Here is an 18,209-nt window from a genome sequence, read left to right as displayed (position 1 = left end):
GTTTAGCAATTCTGATGGTGGGTCATCCAGGTACTATATGTATTTTGTGATATGATTTAACATGAAGCACACAACAATATCTATGATGAATTCTAGCCAAAATGTTTATCTTGAGTCTATCAAGCTTTTCTTTAGCGAATACAAGAAATATAAGAAGTAGAGGGACAAGCTAAAAGACACCACAAAGAAGCAACCAGACATATATAGAAGGCAGGATAATCTACAGGACACCTGGCCTGGTTTCTTCAACAATAACAATTTCTTCAGCACTAAAAAGAAACACTGCATGAACAAAAGATACTCGAGGGACTTAAAATCTAGATACAATGTGTGATGCTGGATTGAATACTGGCAGGGACAGACCAGCTCTAAAGAACATTTTGGAATCAGTGCGGAAATTGGAATATGATCTGAGTGTTAGAGTATATGAAAATAAACTAAAACTGAAGGTAAGGACCATGAACTGAATAAAGTAGGTTGCAGAATGAAGCATATACTATGATTTCATTTTGGTTAAAAAAATATAATATAGACATACATAGAGAAATATCTGGAAGGATTTGCACTGGGATGTTAACAGAGATGATCTCTGGGGAATAGAAGTGTAAAATTTTTAAATTTCCCCTAAATTTCTATAATGTACATGTGTTCCTTCTATAATAATAGAAGTATTATTTAAAAGATTATTAAAAGAAATCAGTCCTAAACTTAAAAATAGCATGATGATGTTTTCAAAAAAAGGTCTTGATATTGTTTGTATCATCTTTAAAATAATAAAATCCTTATTTAAAAATACAATAAGTAATTTTTAGGAAACAGTCAGTGTTTAGTATTTTAAATGAATTTACTTTGAAACTATACATAGAACAAATATTATAGGAGTTTGCCATTACTTTGAAGTATAAATATAAATTAAACTAATAAAAATGATGCTGAATAAATCCATAAATTATGGAAGAGCATCATGCCAAAAGTTAGCATGGAAAACAATGTTATCTGTTGTATCACTTATTAGCATTTGCATTTTATTTTCTTACCTCTATGCTTTTGAGATCTACCTTGCTACAAGTTTGAGGGCACAAAGTTTACTTTGTATCCATAGAAAAAGAAAATATAATACTTAGTGCTAGTCTTAGTATTCTAAAATATATGATTGATGAATGAGTAAAAGTAAATGTATGTATGAATGTAGGAATGAATGAATTTGCAGGGATGGCAATTAGATTACTATTTTTCAAAAGCAGCAAAGGAAACCTTGGTGTGTAAGGTTTCAGAGTTTTCTTATCAGCTTTCTTTGGCCTTAGCTATTGAACTTGTAAAAACGGAAAAACAAAGTGAAATGAAAGAGTGTCTGGTTTTGCTTTGGCAGGTTCCAGTCTTTTCATCAAAGTGAATAAACATGTTTTCAAGAATTCTTTGAATAATTGTGCTTATGTTTTCAATTCTAATGAACTCAGTTGATTCTTTTACTCTGTTTGGCAGAAACTGATTAGGAAGTAGAGTTCACTTCCTGAAGGGTGGCTCAGATGGTCAAAGCTTTTGTTTTTAATGTCTTACTAAAAAACTGGATGGATTTCTTTTTTCTTTTCTTTTCTTTTCTTTTCTTTTCTTTTCTTTTCTTTTCTTTTCTTTTCTTTTCTTTTCCTTTCTTTTCCTCTTCTTGCCAAGATAGTAGAAAGTGCTTATAGGAAGAGCCCCTAGAGATCATTGGGAAATAGAACTTAATGCCTCTTAGTCTCTGCTATTGAAAATCCAAGATTCTGATTACTTCATTTGTTTTTTGAAAGCATATTTATTTTTAAACGTCAAACTATACTACAAGCCTACAGTGATCAAGACAGTATGGTACTGGCACAAAAACAGAAATATAGATCAATGGAACAGAATAGAGAGCCCAGAGGTAAACCCACGCACACATGGGCACCTTATCTTTGACAAAGGAGGCAAGAATATACAATGGAAAAAAGCCTCTTCAATAAGTGGTGCTGGGAAAATTGGACAGCTACATGGAAAATAATGAAATTAGAACACTTCCTAATACCACACACAAAAATAAACTCAAAGTGGATTAAAGACCTAAATATAAGGCCAGACACTATACAACTCTTAGAGGAAAACATAGGCAGAACACTCTATGACATAGATCAAAGCAAGATCCTTTTTTGACCCACCTCCTAGAATAATGGAAATAAAATCAAAAATAAACAAATGGGACCTAAGGAAACTTAAAAGCTCTTGCACAGTGAAAGAAACCATAAACAAGACAAGAAGACAACCCTCAGAATGGGAGAAAATACTTGCCAATGAAGCAACGGACAAAGGATTAATCTCCAAAATATACAAGCAGCTCATGCAGCTTAATACCAAAAAAGCAAATAACCCAATCCACAAATGGGTGGAAGACCTAAGTAGACATTTCTCCAAAGAAGACATAGAGATGGCCAGCAAACACATGAAAAGGTGCTCAACATCACTAATCATTAGAGAAATGCAAGTCAAAGCCACAGTGAGGTATCACCTCACACTGGTCAGAATGGCCATCATCCAAAAATCTAGAAACAATAAATGTTGGAGAGGGTGTGGAGAAAAGGGAACTCTCCTGCACTGTTGGTGGGAATGTAAGTTGGTACAGCCACTATGGAAAACAGTTTGGAGGTTCCTTAAAAAACTAAAAATGGAACTACCATATGATCCAGTAATCCCACTACTGGGCATATACCCAGAGAAAACCATAATCCAAAAAGAAACATGTACGATAATGTTCATTGCAGCACTATTTACAATAGCCAGGACATGGAAGCAACCTAAATGCCCATTAACAGATGAATGGCTAAAGAAGATGTAGCATATATATACAATGGAATATTACCCAGCCATAAAAAGGAATGAGATGGAGCTATATGTAATGAGGTGGATAGACCTAGAGTCTGTCATACAGAGCGAAGTAAGCCAGAAAGAGAAAAACAAATATTGTATGCTAACTCATATATATGGAATCTAAAAAAAAAAAAGCAGTACGGATGAACCCAGTGACAGGGCAAGAATAAGGATGCAGATGCAGAGAATGGACTGGAGGACACGGGGTTGGGGGGGTGGGGGGCAAAGGGGAAGCTGGGATGAAGTGAGAGAGTATTATAGACATATATACTCTACCAACTGTAAAACAGATAGCTAGTGGGAAGTTTCTGTATAACAAAGGGAGATCAACTCGATGATGGGTGATGCCTTAGAGGGCCAGGACAGGGAGAGTGGAAGGGAGTCGCAGGAGTGAGGGGGTATGGGGATATATGTATAAATACAGCTGATTCACTTTGGTGTGCCTCAAAAGCTGGTACAGAATGTAAAGCTATTACATTCCAATAAAGAGCTTAAAAAAAAAGCCATAAGCTAGTGGGAAGCAGCTGCATAGCATAGGGAGATCAACTCGATGCTTGGTGATGCCCTAGAGGTTTGGGATAGGGAGGGGATATGGGAATATATGTATAAGTATAGTTGATTCACTTTGTTGTACAGCAGAAACTAACACAACATTGTAAAGCAATTATACTCCAATAAAGATCTTGGGGGGAAAAAAACCAAAACACTGAAAGGAAAAGTGGATAGTTCTGGGGTATTTTTATATATTATTTTTTGAGTAAGTTAGTGGTTATATACTTTTAGTATTTTAATTATTTATTAAATTGTGCACATAACTTTTATGATCATTAATAAAAGATATATATGGTAAAAAAATAAAATGTCTTTCAAATTTTCCTTATTAAAATTTAGATTAATTTAAATAAAATATGAAGAGGTATAAAAGGGTGTGAGAGATTAGTCAACAGTCAAAAGTCAAGAGTTTTATATCACCGTTTAAATTGTTTCCGTTGGGAGAGGTATTTTATTGATAGTTTTTCTCTCACTTTCTCTCACTATCTGTTTCTCTCAAATTTATTAACCAAAGACCATAAATGACTTCTTCTTAACATAACTGTGGTTTCCTGGACTTAACTTTGAAAAGAATTATATCCATAACACAAATTATGCACTTGTTTGAGCAGCGCCATTAAGACACAGCTGGCAACTTCCTAAACAGGGAAATACAGAAGATTAAAAAATATACACAACAGTGTAAAGCAATTATATTCCAATAAAGAGCTTTAATAAATAAATAAATAAATAAACAAATAGCTTTAAAAATAAATAAATAAATAAATAAATAAATAAATAAATAAATAAATAAGAAAGACAAAAAAATAAAAAATATGCTATTTGTTTTACTAGACCTTACTATCTGGGTACTATGTTACTGTTATTTGGGTACTAATGGTAGGCCCTGGAAATAGTATGGTCACAAATCTAAATCTCATCCTCAAATTTAATGAGAGACAGAGAAATAAGCAGCGTATGACACAGTATGAAGAGTGTACTTGTAGAGCAAACAGGTAAGAATCCCATCCTTACTTGCCTGCCTCTGTGTCTGCCATAATGTTTTAAGGTGCAAATTTCCCTCTATTCCAAGTTTCTCTAAGATTCTGTAGTTTTGTTGTTGTTGTTTATTTTTGCCGTTTCTAATTAGAAACCAGAATGATCATTTAATGAAAAAGATGATAACTTGAGAGTTGTTTTCTTTTTGTTTGTTTGTTTACTTATTTATTTATTGGCTGTGTTGGGTGTTAATTGCTGCATGTGGGCTTTCTCTATTTGCAGTGAGCAGGGGCTACTCTTCATTGCGGTGCCCGGGCTTCTCACTGTGGTGGCTTCTCTTGTTGCGGAGCACGGGCTCTAGGCATGCAGGCTTCAGTAGTTGTGGCACCCGGGCTCAGTAGTTGTGGCTTGTGGGCTCTAGAGCACAGGCTCAGTAGTTGTGGCACACAGGCTCCGAAGCATGTGGGATCTTCCCTGACCAGGGCTTGAACCCGTGTCCCCTGCATTGGCAGGCAGATTCTTAACCACTGCACCACCAAGGAAGTCCCGAGAGTTGTTTTCTATCCAGGAGAAACAGATGCGTCTCATGCAACAGTAAAAATGAATTCGATATTATTTACACAGATGGAATTCTGCACTTGAACTTCCTTTGGGAGCAAGTTCTAGCCAGGGCATCATAATAGGACCTAGCTTTCCAATACAGTGATAGGGCAGATAAATTCATGAAACTGCTTTCCTTGCTACTGGCACCTGGAACCAATCTGAGACTTCTCTTTCAGGATAGAGAATATTATAGTCCTGGATTTTAAAATATGTTACTTTTATAGAGCATGTGAAAGAGAAAAAAATTTTTGATGTCAATTCAAAGAATTCCATTTGGATTTCCCCAGAATTCAGATGGTGAAAAGGAGAGACACTCTTGCTAGTTTGTTTAGGTTGTGGTTCAGAGAATGTAAGACAAGCAGCAAATCAGCAGAGACAAGGTAGGTATCAAGCTAGAAAAGTCTAATACTTACCAGGATTGAGGATTGGACAAGTGCAGCCTCTGTTAGTCCATGATTCTGGATATAATGTTCGCTTTCCTCGTAAAATTTTCAATTTGGTGGATTTTAAGACTTTTTTAATCTTCACATTGACCTCAGCATGAGATCCTTTATCATGAGCTGATAAAATCTTTATTTTTAGCACTGTAACAATACGATTCCCAAAGTCAAAATGCATAAATTTCATACTATCCTTTGAACTTTGAACAACTTAAATATGCATTTCAGAATATAGTGGAAAAGTGAAACGATGATAATGTGGAAATTTGCTATAAAAATCATTAAGAATTAAGAGATACAAACTACCATGTATAAAATAAATAAGCTACAAGGGTATATTGTATTGTACGATACAGGGAATATAGCCAATATTTTATAATGTGTAAATGGAATATATATATAACCTTTAAAAATTGTGAATCATTAGTTGTACACCTGAAACATATAATATTGTACATTAACTATATATACCTCAATAAAAAGAAAGAAAATCATTAGGCTCATTGATTTTGCACTGACTTCATCTCATTTATCTATATTAGCTATCCTCTTCTTTCTTAGACATTTTCAACTGCTGCTTCTTTCCATATCACTATGCTAAGAGAAGATCAGCCATTCACCTACTGCAAATAAATCTTGAACACATTTCAGCTATCAAATCTAAATAGAAAAAAGGTGCACAGGAAGTAGAATTGTTACCCTGGTTTTTATTTAGATTCTGACTGTATTATCCTCTAAATTGCTAGCTTTGTGTAATGTGATGAGGAGCAACATGCTACTGCCAGGACATATTTTACATATTCTAAAGAGATTAAATAATATTACTGATTACCTAATTTTCTTCCCTGGTGCAAAATGCTAGCTGACTGGGGTTAGGAAGCTGTCCTATGTGATGGCAGAGCTTCAGTTTTCTGTATGACTCAAGATTCTATTGTGCTCTTCCATCTATGAAATGGATGTGGATAAGGCTTAAGTAACGGGATAAATTGGGTGGGGAATAAACTGGACCTAAGGAACATTGAATGCAATGTTCTGTATTATTAGGAGAGTTCTTACTAGCTCATCTATATCTTGATGGAAGATTGTGTAATAAACGAACCCTGTCTTGCTGGTACCTTATCCTGAGAATATGGCCGCCAGACAGCCATGCTGTCTTTATAGATTCACCAGATTTTAGACTTCTCAGGGCTCTCCAGAGCTCATCTGGTCTCGTTTTATGCATGAGGAAGCAAGTTTTAAGTAATGAAGGTAACTGCTCAGAGTTGTGTGACTGGCTGGTTAGAAGCACAGTTTGGGTTAGAACCCCGATAAGATAAACGCATGAAGGTAGCGTGGTGCCTCGCACGTGGCCACTGCTTGATAAATGTTCACTATTATTTTTCTACTAGACTGTAAGCTCAGAGAGAGAAAAAACTTTATTCACTATTATAACTCAATATTTGCTAAAAGAATAAACAAATGAATTTTTTTTTATTAAGTCAGAGAATAGGGAGAGGGAGATTATTGTTTTCCAAGTCTATGGGTGTATTGCACTTAATAAGACCAAGGTATTTCATGACATCATTAAAAGCATTCAAGTTCTCTGAAGCAGAGAATAATATAGTTGTATTAAAAGATACCAGTGTGGTTGTAAATTTACTCAGAGAGCTACTGAGTCTAGGTGAGAATGAAAACCAGTTGATATTTCTACTGAACTGACTGACTTTGGACTAAATTGTCTTTTTTTTTTTTTTTTTTTTGCTTTTAGTAGTAAATACCATTCCCTCTGAACTGATTTTTCTTTATTGGGCACTATACATTTCAAAAGTTTGCTTCTATTATTTAACCAAGTTGGCAGGTGAAAGAAGGGGAATATGCACATAATTTTAGATAAGATTTATGAGGTTTTTAACATTTACACTTTTATCTTTTATGAGATTAAATACAATGTTATCAAGAACCTAAACATTTGGGGGGAATTCCCTGGCAGTCCAGTGATTAGGACTGGTGCTTTCACTGCTGAGGGCCCAGGTTCAATCCCTGGTCGGAGAACTAAGATCCTGCAAGCTGCGTGGAGCAGCCAAAAAAAAAAAAAAGAACCTAAACATTTTGTATCATGACTTAAATCTTTCTCTTCATTGTAATGTGACTTTCAGGCTGTATAAATTATGGAATAATAAAAAGACTCAGACACTAGTCCATGATATGTTGGCAAGATAAGGCATTTTTAATATACTTAATAATAAACATAAAGCCATTTAGAATGTGAAGATAGTAACAGTCTTTACTTAGGGCAGTGACATTTTTCTTTGTCCATACACTTTATTTTCCTGGTATTTGAAAGGTAGAGGAGCCTAGAGTACACAGAGAGGGCAGGGAAGAGCCTCAGGAGGAGAGCTAATCTTAGTGCCCCCCCAATATATTTCCCCTGCCTCTTCCCTACCGCTTACTGAGCGTCTATGTACAAGATAATGTACTGTGTGCTTTTCAGAAATCTCATCTCATGGGGAAGGTGGCATCATCCTTATTTTACAGATGAGGAAGTCTGGAGATGTTAAGTTACCCACCCAATAAACCAGAAATAAAACCCATGTAGGTCTGAACCCAAAGCCTAAGCTTTTAATCACTGTGAAATATACTGCTTTAAACTGATTACTGCCTAGTAGTACTACAGGATAAACTGGCCGAGGAGTCATTTAAGTGATTAGAGACTTCCCTTTTAGATTAGGAAAACAAGAAGCATTCATAAGAAAGGACGTGTCATGATTTTCTTTTTGTTGTTTGCCTCTTTTCCACACAGGCTCTAAAAGCCTCCTGCTCTCACTGTTACAGTCAACACCACCTCTGTTAGGAAAATCTAGGTCAAGACAAGAATACTGTGTTTACTATTACTATATAAGACTAGTTCTTTGATTTATTGAGACTATCATAAACCAGGCTACCCGTTTCCTTAAAAATTCTTTGTACTTAGTTTGAGTAGACACAAGCATTCAAGGACTTCAAACTCACCATATGAATACTTCATTCCACAGAATGCCTTGGAGTTTCCTAACACCTGTTCCTTACACTCACATTTACCTACAGAAAAGAAATGAAAATGCTGTTAGTTATTTAGAAACAAAGTAAAAAAAAAATCAGCAAGTAAACCCAAGTGGCATAACTCTTTAAGGCTTGAGGGATTCATATGATATAGTCCATAAGAAACCATGAAAAGTCACTCAAAAAAAAATAGAGTCATTTTTTGAACTAAGTTATCATCCAATAAAGTACTGACCTAAGAAAATACAGACATGTAGAAACAATGATATATTTTAATGCTTGTAATTGATGTTATGATAAATATAGTCAGGTGTTAATATCCCATGCTAATGGAATGGAACAACTGAATGGATAACCTATAGGAAAGACAACTGTCTTTTTGCAATTAATGTTCACCATAATAAAAATCAAATCAAATCAAATAATTGAGAAGTCCTTTGAAGCCAGTGTTATCCAATTTTAAAAGTATTTATTACGCACTTATCATGTGCAGGACATGGTGCTATATACTTGAGAATATGTAAAGATGAGCAAGATACAATTCTTGCCTTAAGGCTTATAGTTCAGTAAGGTGAATAAAGCAAGCATGTAAACAGTGATAAGTGTTCTAGGAGAGGTACAATATGCTTGCATGGGAGGCCCATATATTTGGGAAGATGGAAAAAGTCTTCATGGGTAAAGAAGGATTTGAAGTGGCCTTTGAAGAATAACTAAGTTGTTTTCTCCCAACAGTTAAAATTGTGTATTACACTTATTATGTTTGAAAGATTTGCCAGAAGAAATCTTTGGAAGACTTTCAAAATGCCTTTGTACGTAGTCTATAACAGCATTCTTATACTAATTTTTGCATCTGTTTCCTCTCTAGACTGTGATCCTTGAGGACAATGGTTATGTCTTATTCATCCTTATATTCTTAAAGCCCAGAACAGATGAGATTTTCATTCTTACTGATTTAACAATTAGATATAATTCTATCCCTTCCTTAAGTTCTCCCCTCCTGCCCTCACACATTGCATTTTATAGGCATTGAGTAGTATAACAGCAGGTAACATGTACTGGGGAGCCCTTACTATGTGCCAGACACTATTTTAAATCTTCTACATTTACTTACTCATCTAAGATTCTAACAAATAGAAATTTGACAGGAATACATAGATGAAAGGGTGAGCAAAAAAATGTAAGAGAGAAAGGGCAGAGTGTGTTCCTGGCAGCATCAGTTGTTTTGTTTATCCTGGGTATAGACTGAGTTGAGAATAGTAGAAGGTATCATGGAGGACCTTGACTGCTATGCAATTAGGGCCTGAATTTAATTTGTTAGATAAAGTGGAATTTTCAAAGCTATCAGCTTAAATAAGTTACATGAGTTTAAATATATATTTATGAAAATTAATCTGGCATTACTATATCAAAACTATTGGAATAGAGAAAAAATGAAGGCAGGGACCAATTAGAAACTGGTGAAATTGGTAACACACAACAGTAACTAAACTGAGTACCAATGATAAGCCATAAACTTCATAAGGAATTTTTCCATATGATCTTTTTTAATATTTACAATAAGCTTATGAGATAGGTACTATTAACAAATGAAAAAAGGAAGGCTCAGAGAGGTTAATTATCTTGGTCAAGGCAGCACAGCTAACAAGTAGAAAAGCCAGATTTTAAGCCTGGGTTTGGGAGAATCTGAAGCCCCTGATCTTTCTACTGTACTGTCTTTCTAAGGCAGATGGGATGTGGGTCTGAGAGGTGGCCATGGGTGTAGCTAGGAAGAAATATCAAGGAATGCTGCAGAGTTAGGGTCTACAGGTCTACAAATCCTGTCACTGGACTGGATGAGAACAAGATAAGAGGAAGCATAAAAATGTACATGAAATTTTCAACCAAGGTGACAGAGGGGATTGTAGTTTCACTATCAGAAAGAGGGAAGTTAGGAGAAGGAGAGCATCTTAGGGGTGTATAATTTAAGGGCTTTTTTTTTTTTTTCCACAGTAATCAGTAGTCTAACTTAATTATTGAAAGTTTATTGAGTAGCTCATAGAAAGGAGATAAAGCCGAAGAACCAGAACTTTGAAAGGACAAGAAACAAGAGAGGTCCAGAGATCTATTGGGCAGTCTCTTTTATGACTTTGCCATTGGAATCATGAACTTTAATCATTTTCAGACTTTGTCACTTTCAGCTCAAGATTTAAATTCTAGGGAGAGAACATCTGATTGGCCTCTCCAAGACTGTATTGAGTGGGGGAAGGGTGGTTCCCCAAATTAAACATGGGTTGAGCTACCACAGAAATAGCAAGAAAGAAGAGGAAATGGATCTGGTCAGGCAAAAAACAACAGAGGTCTAGTATGAGGAGAATATAATGAATTAGAGATGCTGACAGACATACAAGTGAAAACGAGAGTGTGATTCTGGTGAGATCGTGTAGATAGGTATGGACAATATTGACATAATGGCTGTAGTTAAAGTTTCTTGAAAAATCAGACAATGAGATTTGCACGTGGAAAATCAAAGTGGAATTAAATAGTGAGAAAGATAAATCAAAGGTGCTTCAAATAAGCTGTTGTGATTTGTTCCATAACACTGCTTACCATCTAAACAGAGCAGGGGATTGCTCATTCAGACACTGCAGCACCCTGAGTGGATAGCTCACAGCCTTTGATGATTCCACCAAAGCAGGAGAGTATTGTAACTAGCATGCTGTAAAACCTAATGGAACTCCAAATGGCATAGGTTATTCCTCGACATAATGCTCTTCTCTTTAGTCCTTCAGCCTGCAAGAACCTGAGTAGGGAGGGGCAATCTAGGGCCGTGGGAGTGGGAGGTACAAACTGTTGGGTATAAGACAGGCTCAAGGATGTCTTGTACAACATGGGGAATATAGTGAATATTTTGTAATAACTGTAAATGGAAAGTAGCCTTTAAAAATTGTATAAAAAGAAAACAGGAAAAAATTTAAAGTAAAGAACATGAATAGGTCTGTTACTTGAAGACCCTTCCTTAGCTGCTTTCCACTTACTCCCTTTTCATATGTTAAGAAATCAGACATTAAAATTTGCTTTTGAATAAATTTTTGTTGATTAGGCTTCAGCCCATTTGTGTTTTCTTAAAAGAAATATAGAAGAGGAGGAAAACCTATTTAGTTATCCTGGGTTGTTAGAACGTTTCAAAAAAAAAAAGTACTGTTTACAGTTCTGTGGTACTAGTTAAAGCCAGTTTTGTTGTACAGGAAGTGAAATTTTACATCTGATGGACTCTACCCCACCAGAGGTGGTAGAAATTAAAGAGTATCTTGGTATAGTGCATTATATTCCTAATTATGGAAACTTATGGCAGGTAAATAGGTAGGTAGGCACATAGATTTGAAAATGAACCACAGTGCTTAGAAAACTGATTATCACTTTTTTGTTGAAAAAGGTGCCCAGGGGCACTATTTTATACCCACTGGGAATATTGCTGTGTAGCAGGAAACTGAACAATATCTTCCTCAATCCGGAGCTCATCCAGATGAATTTCAGAGACTCTCTGGGGACATCACAGACCTAACAGCTGCTGTGGACGTAAGAGTCTGGAGTCAGCCTGATGCCAGCACGCTATCTGCTTCATTAGTGTGCTGCCAGTTCCCTAGTAACATGATGACTGGCTTAATGAATGTCTTACGGTTCTAGAACCTTGGTTTTTACAGATTTGGCTTGGCAGACAAAGTTGGAGAATTCTGAAAATTAGAAGTTAGAAAAATAGAAGAAACCTTTCAAACGCGGTTATTAAAGTTAACATCATAGAATTCAGATTATGTAGCATTAAGGCACAAAATTAATGGGAACGATTTTTCCTTTTCAGATGCTAAAAAGATGAATATGACAATTCCATATTACCTTAGCTTTCCCACCTTCCTCCCTGTTGTGAATTAAAATGAAATCAGTTAGGAAAATGAGCATAAGATTATGTTACGTGAAAAAAACCATGATATGGAATTGCAGATACCAAGTCTTTCTCAAATTTGAGTTCTTGATCCTTGAAGGGTCCATAAATTCTCTATGAGAATGTATTAATATTAAAACTGTGGCCTCTTACCCTGCTCCAGCCACACTGGCCTCCTTGCTTGTTTCCTAAATAAGCCAGGCCTAGTCTCACATCAGGGTTTCTGTACTTGCTGTATCTTCTGCCTAAACTGTTTTCCCTCTGTCATCTGTATAGCTCACTCCCTTACCTTCTTTGGGTTTTTTCCTCAAAAGTCCTTTCATAGGACTTTTCTGATCACCCTATTTAAAAGTATGTCCCTCTCATACTTCTTATCCCCCATCCCTGCTCATTAAACGTCATTAAATATTTTACTTGTTTATTAGCTGTCTTCTTCTTCGTGAACATAATGGGGACTGAGATTTTTGTCTGTTCAATATATTTACAGCACTGGCACATAGTATGAGTACTCAATAAGTATTTGTTAAATGAAGGAGTCTGTGAAGAACTACAAATTAGTAAGAAAATTACAAATAGGAAATTCACAGAAAAAGAAACCAGAATGTCCAAGAAACCATGAAAAATTGCTAATCAGGAAAATGCAATTAAAATGGCAAGATCCCATTTCACGCCCATCAGATTAGCAAAAATTTAGAGGTTTGATAACATTAATTTTAGAAGTCCAATAAATATTAAATGGGTTAAACTGTGCCTAAGTTAATGAGTTAGAATACTGCTTGGCCCCTTGTATATGCTATATAGATGTTTGCTAAATAAATACAGAGTATTAGTGAGGATGTGGAACAACAGGATGTCATACTTTGCTGGTGGAATGCAAATGTATACAACCACTTGAGAGAGCTATTTGGCAATAAGTGGTAAATTGGACAGTAAGCACGCTTGTGCCCCAGCGGTATTTAGGCTGTATCCTAGAACAAGGGTTAGCAAACATTTTCTATAAAGGAACAGATAATAAATATTTTAGGCTTTGTGGGCCATGGGGAAAGATTAAAGATTTTACCTAGGTACTTATATAACCACTTAAAGTGTAACCATTTAAACCTTAGAGCAGGTAGCTTTAGCCTGTAGAAAAGTGGATGGCAGGCCAGATTTGACCTGAGGGCTGTAGTTTGCCAACCCCTGACTAGTGAAATTCCTTCTCGAGTATACAATATAACACGTATAAGAGAACATTCATGGTAGCATTATATATAATAGTGGAAAATTGGAAACTGGAAATAAACCTAAATGGCAAACAATGGGAAAATCAAAAGTGTTGCATTCGTATAATAGAATGGATAAATCTAAAAACAGTACATGTTTAACTGGAAAAAAATTTTTAAAGTGTAGGTACGTTATCATGTACATGAGATTTTTAAAACATTATATAAATATGTACATATATTAATTATATTATATATATATACACACACACATATATATAATAAAATAGCAAAAATATGAAAGTGATTGATGAACACCAGAATTCAGGTTAGTGGTTATTCTGTGGGGTAAGGGAGGCTGGTGAGTTTGTACACTGGTACATCAGGGGCTTCAAATATATCTGTAATATCTTATAACTTAAATGAAAAGAGACAATTACGGCAAAATTAAGATTTGATAACACTAGGCAGTGTTCATATGGGTGTTCATATCACATTTTTGGTGTTTGTAATGTTTAATAATAAAAAATATTTTAAAACTTATGTTTTATTTGGATGATTTGGTGAGCACTTTACAACCAAATGCTGACAACAAGATTTCTTGTCCACATTTGTATTTGTGATAAGTAAGTTGATGCTAAATAGAAGCACTTGATTTTCTATGAGAAAAGCAAAGAGATAGGATGAACACAGAAATTAGGATTTCACACCCATAACACAGCATGCCCCTCAAATGACAGAACAGATAAACATCACAGGAAAATTGAATCAGAAGGAAGAGTAGTATAGATTTGATAAACTCAAAGAATCGTATTTATGTAGTAAACAGTATTTTGGCTTCAGTAAAAATCATTTTTCATATTCAATTAATGTAGTTAATTTGAATTTTATTAGTTCTATTTGGCTTATATTTACTTTGTAAAATTATTTTTGTTTTATAGTTGGATAAAAGCTTTAAACATAAGGAGTTCACAGTTAGCTTTTGCTTTGCACATATTGAGTTACACTAGGTCTGTAAGAATGTTTTTCCTTTAAATGGATCTGTTCATAGCTCTCAACTGTGTAAAACAGTATGCTTTAGAGAGAGGCGGAAATACACCAGAGTATTAACAGTGGGATAGTGAGATTTGGGGGGTTTTGTGTGTGTGTGTGTTTTTTTTTTTTTACTGGGATATTTTGCATTTTCCAAATTTTCTACACTAATTATATGTTATTCTAACAATCAGAAAGTAAACAAAAGCTTGTTAAATACCATTTAGCTATATTTAATAGTTTTATACTTATGGGGGTCACTACTTTGTTATCTTCAGAACTAAAGAGTTCCAAACTCTGCTCTCTGATTTGTCCCTCAAGACCGGACCTGGAAATACGATATCCAGGTATATCTATTTTCTCACCTGAATGTCGAAGTGCAGAAAATCCTTGCTCATCCTCCCACTCCCAGGTGGGCTCACTCTTATTGTGCATGGAACGGAAGTCAGGAATTTCATGATACCAGTCTATGTCTGTGCTGCTAATAAAATAGAAAACGATGAGCTTATTGAGGCGTTTCTCAGAACTTGCATGAGATGAATGTACATATAGAAATTTACACCTTATCAGCTACCTTCCCATGCTTTCACTTTTCAGAAATAAACAGTGTTGTAAAGGGCCTATTGTTAAAAAGAATAATTTATTTTGCAAAATGAAGCAGACCATCTCTAGAATCTTGCAAGAACAAATTACTAGACTCTGCAATCTGACAAAAATTCTTTAAAGAAATGTGCAAATACATCTTTGTTCCACTGGTGGCATGCAAGATTTTCCAGATCACTACCAGGTCTTCAAAAGAATCTGAAAGACACATAGATGAGAGTAAGAGCCGTGCCATTCACCTGCTGATACAGTCTCCTGTGAGAGGGTCGCAGCTCCCTGCACAATCACAAGGCCTGCAGCCATAGTCTCCGAAGCCCCAGTAGCCCACCATACACCTGTCGCAACGTGGCCCTGCCACCCCAGGCTTGCAAGGGCAGTCACCATTGCTGGGGTCACAGAAGGTCACTGAGCTGAAAGGAAGGACAGCTGATCCAACTGGATGACAGGAACACACTAAAACAGAGAGGACACACAAGGACCAATGAGTGACTAGATTATCTGTGGAGATTAGGCCCAGCAATCCCAAACTGTTTCCCTTTACCACACAGCATATCTCAGAGGTTCCCCCTTTACCCACTCAGTATATACTCCATGAATGAAAGCTAATTAAATTATAAGAGACAAGAAGATATTATCAGAAAAGCACATCTGCTGCTAAACCACCTAATTTATCCTAAAATTAAAGGCATTAAATATGAATGGCTTTTGTTTGGGGTGATGCGAATGAATCAGCAAAGAAGACAAAGAAGGAGCAGTTAGTGAGAAAGGAAAAAAAAAATCATGAGTGTATGGTGTTCTGGAAGTCAAAGTTTCAAGGAGGTGGACAATATCAACTCTGTTAAATGCTGATAGGTCCAAGAAGATGAGGAACTGGGATGGATCATTGCACTTGACAGCATGAAGACCGCCAGCGTCCTTGACAGGGACATATTCAGTGTAATGGTGAGTGACAAACCTCACTGCAGAAAACTCAGGAAAGAATGGGAGTAGAGGAATTTGAGCATGAGAACAGATAGCTCTGTTGAGAAGTTTTCTATAAGGGCACAGAAATGTGGTGGTAGCTAAAACTGAATGGAGAAGTGAAGGCTTTTTTGTCTGTTTTGTTTGTTTAAGATGGGGGAAATGATACCATGTTTGATGCTGATGGAAATTATCCAGTAGATAGGGAAAAACTGACGGGTAAAGGGGGATGGGAGAATTTTTAAAGGGATACTCTAGTTTACTTGAGCGAGGAAAAAAGGATGGGATTTGGTGTAGAAGAGGAGGAGCTCCTTGGGTAGGAGCATGATTAGTTCATAGTAATAGGATGGAAGGCAGAACATATGGATACAAATGCAAGGAAGTGGATAAATGCAGTGGTGGGAGCTGGTGGGATTTTTCTTCTGATTGCTTGTATTTTCTGGATGAAATAGCAAGGTCATCAGGTGAAAGAGATGATGAAGAATGGGAGTGGGAGAGTAAAGGAGAGACTTAGGAAGTGAAGTATAATTGCCAGGCAGCATAAGGCCACCTTTTGAAATTAGTAGTCATGAATTTACAGTGACCCCAGATAAAATGGTTGGTTGTTTCTCCAGTCCTATACAGTTGGGAGAGTTCAGGTTTGGTACAGGAGGAAAGCTTGATAAGATCTGCTGAACATTTGTGTCTGCCCCCAGGTTTGTATGTTGAAGCCTAATCCCCAATGTAATGGTATTTAGAGGCTTCCGGGAGGTTTGGATACAGTTTGGGAGAGATGAGACTGGTGCCCTTATAAGAGGATGAAGAGTGCAGAGCTCTCTTCTTTGTGAAGGATGTGAAGCAACAACAGAGGCTGGCAGTCTGCAACCTGGAAGAGAGCTCTCACCAGAACCACACCATGCTGGCACCATATTGTGGCAGACTTCAACCTCCAGAACTGTGAGAAAGAAATGTTCATTGTTTAAGCCACCTAGTCTATGGCATTTTGTTATAGCAGCCTGAATGGGCTAAGACAGCTCCTCAGACTAGAATCTATAATCAGCCATTTCTGCAAGTCCTCTCTATTAATCAAGAATCCTTCCCCTCAGCCCTGGCCCAACTCCCGCAAGCGCCTGCTTCTCACAGTTTGAAAATCCCCACACTTTCTTTGTTCATGCGAGAGCAAAAATAGCTGAACGAAGTAAAAAAAAGTGTGCTTGTTGACTTTATCACAAATTCATATACCCTAACCTCAGTAGGATCTCCTAACTGATGCCCATTCACCCTGTTTATTCAATTGTACCTGGCTTTTTTTTTTTTTTAAATAAAATTCCTCACAGTGACTGTCCCAGAATTTCTCCAGGCTTTTTAACTCACCCTAACCATTTGATCTGAAGATTCTAATTCACTGATAAGGTCCTCAGATAAACTTTTATCCACCTCAAAATCTCCTTATCTTCATCTTTCCACTCTTTTCTCTGATAATCAAATGAGAAAGCTGGAAGAGATCTTGGTTTATGGCCTTGTTTCTCACAAGCTCTGTGATCTTGGGCAAGAAATTTAACTTCCGTGAACATCAGTTTCTTCACTTGGGTATCTACATCTCATGGAGATTTCATGAGGATGAGACTATTTTAAGTGAAATTACTTCAGCAAGGTGCATAGCACAGTCTCATGCCTGCCAGGCCAGCTCTTCCTTCTGAGTCTTCTCAGCTAACTTTCTAGGTCCCACTCCCTCCTTTATCCTCTTGGAAACTTACTCTATGATTACTTTCTTTGTCACTAAAAGCTCTGTTTGGCTTCAGTCTGGCTTCACATCAGTTACTAACTGTGTGACTTTTGGCAAGATACCTAGCCTCTCATTATCTCAGTTTTCTTGTCTATAAAATGGGAAAGAGAACAATATCTACCCTCATACAGTTGTTGTAAGGATGAAAGGAGATCTTGTATGTAAAGCACTTAGTGTAGTGTCGGGCATATGGTTAATTAATAGTGAATTAAATAACTAATGAATTTAATAGAAGTGTAGGCTTCTAAGCTTGTATAAATTAT

The 18,209-nt window shown here is 36.3% G+C and overlaps 1 protein-coding gene across 2 annotated transcripts in view; it reads right to left on the bottom strand.

Annotated features, from left to right (window-relative positions):
- NTN4 (netrin 4) overlaps positions 1-18,209 on the bottom strand; it is a 116,084-nt gene that overhangs the window by 3,189 nt on the left and 94,686 nt on the right. Inside the window, exons 6-9 of one of the 2 annotated variants that reach the window (XM_057743024.1) lie at positions 15,461-15,674; positions 14,984-15,099; positions 8,439-8,507; positions 5,424-5,594 (exon numbers count right to left, since the gene is read on the bottom strand). In XM_057743024.1, coding sequence (XP_057599007.1) covers positions 5,424-5,594; positions 8,439-8,507; positions 14,984-15,099; positions 15,461-15,674 — 570 coding nt within the window. The remainder of the gene's footprint in view (positions 1-5,423; positions 5,595-8,438; positions 8,508-14,983; positions 15,100-15,460; positions 15,675-18,209) is intronic. The other variant, XM_057743025.1, reaches the window with a different exon arrangement.

Source organism: Hippopotamus amphibius, chromosome 7, assembly GCF_030028045.1.
Source record: "Hippopotamus amphibius kiboko isolate mHipAmp2 chromosome 7, mHipAmp2.hap2, whole genome shotgun sequence".
Classification (NCBI taxonomy): Eukaryota; Metazoa; Chordata; class Mammalia; order Artiodactyla; family Hippopotamidae; genus Hippopotamus; species Hippopotamus amphibius.
This window is presented reverse-complemented; position numbering and strand designations above follow the sequence as displayed.